Source organism: Ursus americanus, chromosome X (assembly GCF_024610735.1).
Source record: "Ursus americanus isolate L20-20 chromosome X, mUrsAme1.1.p, whole genome shotgun sequence".
Lineage (NCBI taxonomy): Eukaryota > Metazoa > Chordata > Mammalia > Carnivora > Ursidae > Ursus > Ursus americanus.
The window spans coordinates 117,218,861-117,229,792 of record NC_142164.1 but is presented as its reverse complement, the minus strand read 5'-3'; the positions used below and the strand labels follow the sequence as shown (position 1 = coordinate 117,229,792).

Below are 10,932 nucleotides of genomic sequence, written 5' to 3'. Positions count from 1 at the left end.
AAAAGAGTGTGACATCCTTCTTCCTTCAAGGGGCCCTTTTATAGCACGGCATGAACATTCAGCTTTTGCTTACGTAGAGATTTTTGTCATTGAATTACCCTGTAGCCTGCAGACCTGGGAAAATGTAATTCAAAAAGTAATTTACATGCTGGCATTTACTACCCTCTTTCCTATAAAATGTAATTTCCCTTGCTTATACTATAAAGTTGTAATTATTCTTTATTTCTCGTTGGTCTGTGATGAAATATAGTGTTCTTGTAAAAGTCATATACTAGGGGCTCCTGGGGGGCTCAGTCCGTTGAGCATCTGCCTTCAGCTCAGGTCATGATCCCAGGGTCCTGGGACGGAGCCCCATGCTGGGCTCCCTGCTAAGCGGGGAGTATGCTGCTCCCTCTCCCTCTGCAGCTCCCTCTGCTTGTGCTCTCAGTCCCATTCCCTGTCTGTCAAAAAATTAATAAAATCTTTTTAAAAAGGAAAAAAAGTCATATACTAGCGTTCATGAGATTGTATATCAACACCGGTGTCTGAAATCCTGACAAATATTCAGCCACGTCCTCCACAATCCTTCGTAAAGCCGGTGTCTTCCACAGGACACCCCAAGACTAGACAATATGCATTATGACAGGTACTTTGCCCTATTCATATTTTACTTTTCCTCTCTCACCCTCCTGAATCCACAGGAGAGGCATCAGCTAATCCTGAGAAGAAAGTGGCCTTTGAAGGGTTAATTGTCATAACTCTTTCTGGATCAGGTAAAACACTATTACTCTATTGTGCAATATGGCTTAAGGTGTAAGAGAAACAGGTTCACAATCACCCTGGAGAGGGTGGGAGATGATGCTAGTCAACGAGGGTCTCACCAATCCAATGGGCTTGTGGGGGGGATGCTGTAGGAAGAGGGAGAAAGCCCGAGATGTCCATCTGCAGAGCCCCAGAGCACCTGTGCAGCTCCGTCCGGGCGCAACCATGATGAGGCGCTCCATGAGGAGCCCTCTACAAGGACACGCTGAGCTCAGGTGCTTTTCCTCCTTGTTCTCGGTTGCGAGAATGCACACAAATTATGGGAGTCTGCAATCCCACACCAGTTTCTAATGGGGAAGGAATGCTGGTTACCAGAAAAATCAGGATACTAAAAGGCAAACTTACTTTTTATATAACAGATGAAATCCCCACCAGTAGGAAAACAAGGTCTGAAGGATTTGGGTCTGAGAAGGAAGCTGGGGAGGGACAAGGGGGGAAAGCAGTGAAGGATGAACTTGGGGGAGAAGATGAAGAGGTGACAGAACTCAGAAGAGGGAGAGATCTGTTACATGGTGAGTACCTTCTAAACCATGTGCTGGCTACCATCTACAACATGGATAGTTAAGAAAGACGAGACAAATACTAATTAGAGTATTTTCATTGTAAGAAAGAAGTAGGAATGGCTTGAACATGGCAAAGAATTTGACAGATCCCACACAGAATCTGACATTAGAGATGGAAGGGCTTTTTAAAGAACTGAATTTATGGAGGAAAAAGGAAAGAGAATCCTGAAGAAGGCCTCTCAGGCTCTGGTGTGAACAGAAGGGTGAAGGGTGGAGCCGTCTGCTGCAGGAGAGCCTGGGAGGGGAGCAGATGTGTGCCATCTGAGCACCTGTAAGCCTGAGTACCTGTTAACCACAGGAGAGCCTGGGAGAGGAGCGGGTGTGTGCCGTCTGAGCACCTGTTGGTCTGCATACCTGTTAACTGCAGGACAGCCTGGGAGAGGAACAGGTGTGTGCCCTCTGAGCACCTGTTTGTTCGCCCCCCAAGTGCAGGTGCTACGCTGCCAGCTGAGTGCAGGGCTCTACCCTCAGCCCGTGGTCGGGCCGGTAGATGTGGGGAGTCAGCAGCACACGGATGGTGCCGAGTCCACGCAACTCATGGACCTCTCCCAGGGACAGCCCTGCCTCCCACTCCCCCTTCCTTCCTTTTCCCCCAGCACTGACTTCTCTGCACACTCGGTGTTCTTTCCAGTCTCTGCACTCACACGCACTCCACACTTGCGTGGGCTGATGCCCGTGCCTCGTGGGCCCATGGGGCCCTCCTTGCTCTTCAGGGCTCTCCTTTCCCACCGCCACCTTAGCACCTTCTGCTTCCTCAGTTCTATACGGCTCTGTGTGCGATGGACTAATGCTTGTGTGATCATGGGGACGTGGTTATCTTCCCAACTCAACATTAGGCAGAGATCAAAATGCATCTAGTGCTGCAATAATGTGTGTGCACATGTATGTGCATGTGTATGCTTGTATGCATGTATGTGCATGTATGTGTGCACGCATGTGTATGCGCATGTGCGTGCATGTGCGCACACGTGTGTGGGTGTATGTGTGCACGTGTGTATGCATGTTTATGTGTATATGTGTATGCATGTGTACATGTGCATGCGTATGTGTATGCATGTATATGTGTGTGCATGTGTACAGGTGTGTGCATATGTGTACGTGCGTTCATGCACATGTGTGTGCGTACAGGCGTGTGTGCATGTACACATGTGCATGTGTGTGCATGTGTATAGGTGTCTGCATGTGTCTGCACCCGCACAGGTGTGTGTGCGTGTACACGTGTGTGTGCGTACAGGTGTGTGTGCGTGTACACGTGTGCATATGCATGTGTGTGCATGTGTATGTGTGTGCATGTGTATAGGTGTCTGCATGTATCTGCACCTGCACACACATACATGGCACATATATACTAGACTGTGTATCCTTGGTCTATGCAGTATATACATAGGCTCCTGTGTTTATCATATAATGCAGTCTAACACAGTAAGCATCCCCATCATTAGACACAGTAATGTCATAATTCGTAGCCATACATTTCAGGTTGAGGAATGGATAGATGACAGGATTAAAAAATCAGTGTAAGTTGCTAAACATATAGAAAAGTTTCTATGAGAAGTTTTAGGTAAAACTTGTGTTATACCCAGACTCATACAGAGAAATCGTAGGCTGTTTCAAATACATTTAATCTCCAAAGAGACGGTTTCTCAAACAGGTAGGAAGCTCTGTTTCTAGAACTTTTTGAAAGCGTCACTTCAAACAGAGCTGCTCATTCGACCCAACGTTTCGCAGGTGGTAGAAGATAATTACAAGCAATGACCGCGTCTAACTCTGCAGAGCGAGGCTCGCCTTTCCAAAATTCAGACAAGCTTTTAGCCCGTTCTTCTGCCCTCTGCACCAGATCCACGATGCAAGGCAGACACCCGGGGCTCTACTCCTCGGGAATCAACATCACACGCTCCTTTCAGGTGCCCCACTCCCCGAAACCTTGCCAGGCGCTTCTTCACTGCGGCTCTAACCTGTCCCCTCTTGTGAACAGAGCCGGAAACAAGAAAGTAACTTATTTTCCGGCTCAGATACGAGTGCCATATAAGACTCTGCTTTTGCTTTGCACAGTTTGTGGCAAATGTACTAGTTTAGGAAAACTGGGAACCAGGAAAATCAATAAGGGAATAACTTAGTTACTGGAATATGAAGTAGCCTTTCAAGAAAGGACGGCGACCGCTGGGAAATACCCATGAAAATGGGTGTGTCACCTGTCACGTTTTTAGGAGACCTAAGTTTTCTTGTTCAATTTCCATTATGACACCAAAATATTGCATATTCGGTGGATAAAAATCAAAAGAGAAACTTCAAAGGTGAAACTGTCTGACACGTGGTCATTCTAGAGGTCACCTAGCTTGGCATTGTAAGTTTACCGATAGCAAGGTTACCAGGTCACGACTGTAGGTGAAAACCTCGCACTCTCTCGGGCGAGTCCTGGCTTTCTTGCTCGCCCGACAACAAGCACGCGGCACTTACTGTGGCTGGCGGCGTGCGTGGGCGTGAAGTGCAGGGAGGCCTTGGCCCCCTTCAGGCGCGTCTGCCCCCAGTATGCGATGGCCTGCAGCTCCACGGTGTAGCTGGAGTCTGGCTGGAGTCTGTCCAGGAGCACGGAATTCTGGGACTGCAGAGGAAGACGAGATGCGCCAAGCCCGTTACAAGCCTGCCCTGTCTGTCCTCTTTGTCCCAAAGCCATGATACTGTTTGCCGACTGATGGTGTGTGTTCACACGTGTGTGTGCGCATGTGTGTGTAGGCACTACAACCACTTCACAGGTCACATTTTGCTTCCAACCCCTATGATCCCACAACTTGAGCTCCTTTAAATCTTCCTAGGAGATAACCATGCATTGCCAGTTATCACTTACTGTGAAGTCCTTGAAAATAAAGGATAGAACTGTCAGAAAGTTTCTTAAAACTAAAACCAAGATAGGCATCAGCTAAATATCGAGGATATAGACTTTTGGACGCATATTTTAGAATTCTAAGTGGCAGAGAAATTGGAATGTTCACTGCCCCAAAAAAAGCCTTGCTACCCTTTTAAAAAATGTTTTCAAACACGTATTTTTTAATGGAATTCAGCTTTATAAATTAGGGGGAAGTTGTTTATGTAAGTTTTCTAACAACAATAAAGGAAACCGAGGAACGCCTTTTCGTGCACTAGGAATCTCATACAATGCCAAATGTTCACTTTCATAGAACTCTCATTTCAGAAAACGGTTCAGTGGAGACTTTATTTCTTGGCATCTGGAAAATAAACCATTCCAAGCTCTTTAATCAACGGGACCAATATCTTGTCAAACATGCATTTTCTAAGCTGATTAGCTTACAGATGAAAATCCCCTGTGACAGGAAAGACACGGACATTTGCTCGGCGATTTACAAGGATCTCAAACAAAACCAAACAAGATCGAAATGTAAAAGGCATTTTGAGGGCGCCTGGGTGGCTCAGTCAGTTAAGAGACTGCCTTCGGCTCAGGTCATGATCCTGGAGTCCCAGGATCGAGTCCGCACCAGGCTCCCTGCTCAGCGGGGAGTCTGCTTCTCCCTCTGACCCTCCCCCAGCTCGTGCTCTCTCTCGCATTCATTCTTTCTCAAATAAGTAAATAAAACCTTAAAGAAAAAAAAAAAAGGACATTTTGAGTTCTATCATTTTCTATGACCAGACAGTCAACACAAAATGATTTCTGTTCCTCTCCTGGAGTTGCCCCTGCCATTTGGATAGGAGTAGCTCAGCGAGCTAAATTCAGCTATTTTCACCTAAAATGTAAAGGCAAAACTTCTGGAATGATCGTCCATCCTCTGTACTTCCTCAGCCCAAATGAGAGGGATGGGAAGCTCTCCACCCATTCCTTCTCTGACCTCAGCACCTGTCACCTCGAGTTCAAGTGTGTCATGCAAGAAGACGACACTTTCTCTTCTCGCGCCCACTTACCCCATCCGTGGTCTTCCTCCGCTTCCTTTTTGTGGGGACGAGGGATTTGCTGCTGACTGTCCAGCTCCAGAACACCTTGTAGTGGTGTACGGGGATGTCTGGTTCCTCGGGACGATCCCACACCACAGCCACGGTCATGGTGTTGTCACTGTTGACGGTGGAATTTGCAAGCCGGAGGTTGGCCGGAGCGGGTGGTGCCGATGGATCTGAAATCCGGGAGAAAGACAAACCACACACTCGAGTGCCACGGTGACCACAGAACCCATATCCTTGTGTGGCTAATGACTACATGGTCAACACGTGAGCACTGCCCTTTACATGGAGAAAAGCTGAAAACAAACACCATCCCCTCTGCAAGCCTCAAATGAAAACACGGATACAACACAGTAAGATACATTTGTTTGGGCCATATTTGTAAGGTAGAAGGCTCCTTGTAGGCATTTACATACCACTATAACCCAGCTAAACTTTCACTGTGTCGAAATGGACAATATTTTATAAAACATGGTAAAATTTGGGGCACCTGGGTGGCTCGGTTGGTTCAGCATCTGACGCTTGGTTTTGGTCCAGGTCCCCATCCCTCGGTCACGAGATCCAGCCTGCACTGGGCTCTGCGCTCAGTGCAAAATCTGCTCAAGGTTCTTTCTCCCTTCCTCTCCCTCCACGCCTCCCCCCTGCTTGTGCGCACTCGCTCTCTCAAATAAATAAAATCTTAAAAAAAAAATGGTAAAATTCCGTTTAGGCTGGCTGACATTAAATAGATCAGCAAAGCAGACCTGCCTGTGAAAAGTCTGGAAAGAAAAAGAAATGCAGGGCACACGAGTAAGTGCCTCCATCTCAGAGGTCCTGTAGCTTTTGATCTCGGCTTCGGCAAGAGCAACAAAGGGAGATCAGCCAAAGTAAAGCGTTTTTTCTTCACCTACATCACAAATTGGATGACATACGGACAACATCCATTTTTGTAATTTCACCATTTCTGGCTTGTCACATAAACCAAAACTTCTCAGCTGTCAAGAGGCAGGCGAGGCTCTGGAATTATCGCCCTACAAATCTCCATTTTAAAAATGCATACGAACATGACTGACTATGCACAAGCGAGACGGGCTTGCCTTCGTTTTCTGCCGCAAAGTGAGCGCGCCGCTCTCCACACATGATTTACAGACGGTTTCGTTTGGAGACGCCCTCCCTGAAAAATGCTGTCAATAACTCCAATTATGATAGCATGTGCATCGGAAGGGCAAACACGTTCTATCTAACTTGACAGAAAGGAAGACGGAGGGAAAAACAGCCATGTTTTGACTGTCAGGACCCTTCGTGGTTTGGGAATGATGAAAACAGGAATTATTTTTAAAAATGGCTTTTCTCCGAGATACGGAAGGAAGGATTGGAGGTTTGGATGATGGCTTAATTTTTAAAAACGAGAACCTTTCGTAGTTGCTTTCTCAGGTAAGTGCCTAATGCAAAGCACGTTTCGTGACACTGCTCCTTGGGTGGTTCTGAAACCGTGAAGGTCAGGAGCCTTCTGGCAGCGCCCCAGACATACAGTGGGATACACTGATGCACTGAGTCCCAGGGGGGTCCCTCTATGGATACGCTCTACGTATGTACATAAGTATGTATTTGTAGGTTTTACGTAAGGTGTTTTCAATGTCAAATGCACACGTAATTCTGGAGTGGACGATCTACCTGCAGGCTACAGCTTGAAAAGCACGGCACCCGGTGGCCAGAAAGCAGGAGGTGTGCTCATGACTCCGTTGTGCGTATGCTGGAAGACGCTGGTTTCCCTTAGCCTGGGCGAGGGAAGCCCCGGTTCCCTGCGGTGCTGGCTCAGCAGAGCCCCAAGGAGCCCCACGCCCATCGTCCACACGCAGCGACACGGCTCACCACCGCCTTCTTGTCAACTCACAGTCTCCACTTGCCGCCACTCTGCTGAATTTCCCTTCGGTCCCACAGGACGCGCATTCTCTTCCCGGCCCCCCCTGTCTGGTTCGCCCCCACGCCACAATCTCTAAACAGGACGGCATCCGGCCCCTGATGTTGGGGACCTCTTCTCTCTCATGTCCTCGCACTTTCTAGGGATCGTGTCCGGTCACAGCTTTATCCAAAGTCTTTGTGCTGCTGACTCTCGGCTGTATGTCTTCAAGAGAGACTTTGCCCCAAATGGACAGTCAAATATTGGATGGTTTTCCTGTCAGCTCCATGTGGTGGTCTCAGAGCCAACTCAAAAATAATGTCTCCAACACTCAAATCATCACCGTTGTCACCCCACGATAAGAGCCACCATTTCAGTAAATGGAAACTCCTTCCTTCCGCTTAACCAGACCGAAAACCTTGAGGTCATACACTTCTGGGCTCTCATGTCCCTTCAGCAACACCTGTCAGCACTGACTTCAAAGTACATCACCGCTGACTGCTTTTCAGCACGACCAGCAGCCTGCGGCAGACAGCACCCTCTTTCCCCCGTTACTGCGGAGACCTCCTGTCAGCACTCCCTCGTGCTGAGACGGCCTCTCCTCAACACAGCTCTCGGTGATTCTTCACTGCACACACCACGTCCCATGGCTCCCGCCCTGCGAGCTTCCCGGCTCAGTAAGAGGCACAGTGTTGCAGCCTCGCAAACGGCCTGCAGGTGCTGGCCTCGCATTCCCTCCCGAGTCCTCGCCCGGCCCCACCAGACCCCTCTGCTCTCGCCACATCGTTCCCATACGATTGCTCGGAGAGGACAACCACGAGGCCGAGGGGCTTCCCCTGGCTTTGCCTGTATGCCTTCCCCCAGATCTCCCCATGGCGGGCTCCTCACCCACTGCGGGCCTACCAGATGCCACCCTGTTCCAAACAGCTACCTGCTCCCCCTCCTGCCACCGAGAACGTTTTCACCGTGACCTTCTCCTGCTTTCCTGCTCTCCGCAGCCCTTATTACGACTGACTTATTATGCGCTTTCTTTGCCATCTGCCTCCACTCACGATAATGAAAGCTCCAGGAGGGGAGACTCTTTTCTACCTGTGTTGCTCTCTTCTGTAGCCCCAGCCTTGAGAAGAGGGGCTAGCACATAGTAGGCACTCAGGAAACAGTCGGTAAACGAGTAGATGGAAAATACATTTCCTAAATGTTGGCTTTAATTTGTAAGGTGATATTTCAGTGCCAGTTTTAAACCCCATCAACCGGAAGGGGTGAATCGTAAGACCGTGAAGTGAACTGCAAAATCAAAGGGGAGGCTCTTTCTGGCTTGAAATAAGAGACTCCAAGCAAGAGGAAGCAATCCCCCTTCCTCTGCAGTAAGACTCCATCTGCAACCTGGAAAAAGGAGCTACAGACTTTTCTGCCAGGGAAACTGGTTTGCAAGCTAATCATCACTTCAAGGCAAGGCAAACAGTTTCAATGTGGAAAGACGATCGCAGCTGTACACGTCTCCAGGGCTGCACCTGAAAGTCTGTCTGTGTGCTGAAAATACGTAGTTGTGTGAGTCCTCCACTCGTCGTAGGTGCACAGGAAGAGCTCAAAATCATCTCCTCTTCTTCTCAAGAAATCCAGGTGTAATCTTGGGCATTTCACCACCGTCCTCATCGACTCCATTCAGTATGTATGTAATTACTGCCCTGGGAAACTTGATCTCACCTTGGATGTGATCATAATAATCCAGAATAACGTCCTCTCGTTGATGACACATTATGAAACACGCAACCACACAATTCCTGCGAACAACTTATGAGGAAATCATGCTTTCAAATATGCAAATCAGCAGTATTTCCTTGACATTATTGGAAATGTCAAGCCCTTTTTGACAATTTCCACTCTCGAGATGGTGGACTTCCATTAGCAAGATGAGACATCCCCAAAATAATCACAGTTCAATTATGAGCCAAAGGCAACTGCAGAGATTGTCTGGTTACTGCCCTGATTTTCCTGTGCAAACCAAATATTCATTTGTCCCTTTACTTGTTATAGACGTCAGGTGAGTGGCAGCCTGTCTCATCTGTCTAATCTGAAGGATTTCACTTTCAGTCCGAAAATTCCCATAGCCAAGTCATTCCCGGCCTCGTGTGATGGCTCTCTACATTACGAGGGAAACTATATTCCCTTCGCTGAATCACACAGAATCTTTTCTTTCGGTTTGCATGATGTCTTAATTACATTCAGATTTTGAAATGTCTACTTGGAAGTCTGCATGTGAAAAAATATATATATATGTATATAAGATTCTACATGTTAATAAAACCCTAAGGGATTCTACAATGTATTCACTTGGCACTTTTTTTAGAAACTGGTGCAGGTCTTCAGATTAGAAAGTGACTTGTCCAAGGTCATCCAAGTTACAGGTAGCAGCAGAGTCAGGAGACTGAAGAGGAGGGCAGAGAGAGGAAGCTGAGCTGTAAAATACACGCCTACACATGCCACACCTGTCCCTGTGTTACATGTCACCGCCATGACCATGGGCCGGTGTGCCCACAGAAGGAAAACACGGATGGACAGCCCTTCCACAGGGAAAGTGCCATCGTGATAGTCAAGTGCAGGGACTGACGAACTTTTTTGGTCAGGGGGCAGAGTAAACTTAACTTCAGAATCTGAAGACCATACGGTCTCTGTGGCAACGACCTAATTTTGCTACCGTAGCTCAAACGCAGCCGTGGAAATGATGTCGACAAGTGAGGCGTGTGCCAATAAAACTTTATCTGCAAAAGCAGGCAGCAAGCCAAATTTGGACCACGGGCCATAGACTGCCAATCCCTGAGCTAGTCTTTCAAAAGCAGTGATACCATTAGCTCTTGAAACTTGACATGAGCACCATCTCTAATGTTATAAATGTATGGTTGTACTTCGTTGAGTAAATGTTGGACTTCTGTTCCCATTTTACCGGTGAGGAAATGGAGCTTGGGAGATTTATGTCCTAGAGCATTGAGTGGGAGGGTCAGAGTTGTCACAAGACCAATGCTCTCCCAGGCCTCCCTCTGAAGCTTAAATGAGAGCACGTCTCCCCCACCTCGATTCCCTCTCTGCTGCTCTCTGCTCCCTCTGTGGGCTCTCCCCACTTATCTGCAGAAACACATCTCGGAAAGCAGAAAGGACGCGCACTTCCAAAGATAACTGGCCTCGGAAGGTGTGCTAGGTTTTTCTACTTATCTACAATTTCCACTGTGAGCTGTATCACATCATTTAGCATGAACATCCAATGACGCGTTGAACAAAAATAGTTCCGTTTATTAATGATCATACATGGTGCTTCCAGCCATGGAAGATGGAACATTTGGGTTTCATCTTGGGTGGTTAAGGTTGCGTTCTTTCTCGAACTTTTGGTGAGTAATGCCAGAAGTGAACGGTAGCATGCAAACGGCAAAACAGAGATGATAAATAAATAACCATATGCATATCCACAAATATCTTCAGACACGTGCACACAGAGAAACAACATATGTTCTAAGCAAATGAATGTTAATTGTATTACTTGCTTTCTTCATACGGGATCCAGAGATCAAACCTCCCACTGAAACGCATTACAGGAATCTCTCTCCTAAGCTAAGTCACCCTGATCGAGTGCAGTTACATTCTTCAAGCAATGGTAGAACTACTCATACCTTCTGCAACCGAATTAGAAGGTTGGTCCTAATATTTAGCTTTTCTTTTCCTGTCCAGACTCAGCAGCTGGGCCATTTTCCTTCC

General features: G+C 47.5%; 1 protein-coding gene across 1 annotated transcript in view; it reads right to left on the bottom strand.

Moving 5' to 3' along the window:
- Positions 1 to 10,932, bottom strand: part of ANOS1 (anosmin 1) — a 182,171-nt gene that overhangs the window by 29,217 nt on the left and 142,022 nt on the right. Inside the window, exons 7-8 of the mRNA XM_045813659.2 lie at positions 5,277 to 5,482; positions 3,822 to 3,966 (exon numbers count right to left, since the gene is read on the bottom strand). Coding sequence (XP_045669615.2) covers positions 3,822 to 3,966; positions 5,277 to 5,482 — 351 coding nt within the window. The remainder of the gene's footprint in view (positions 1 to 3,821; positions 3,967 to 5,276; positions 5,483 to 10,932) is intronic.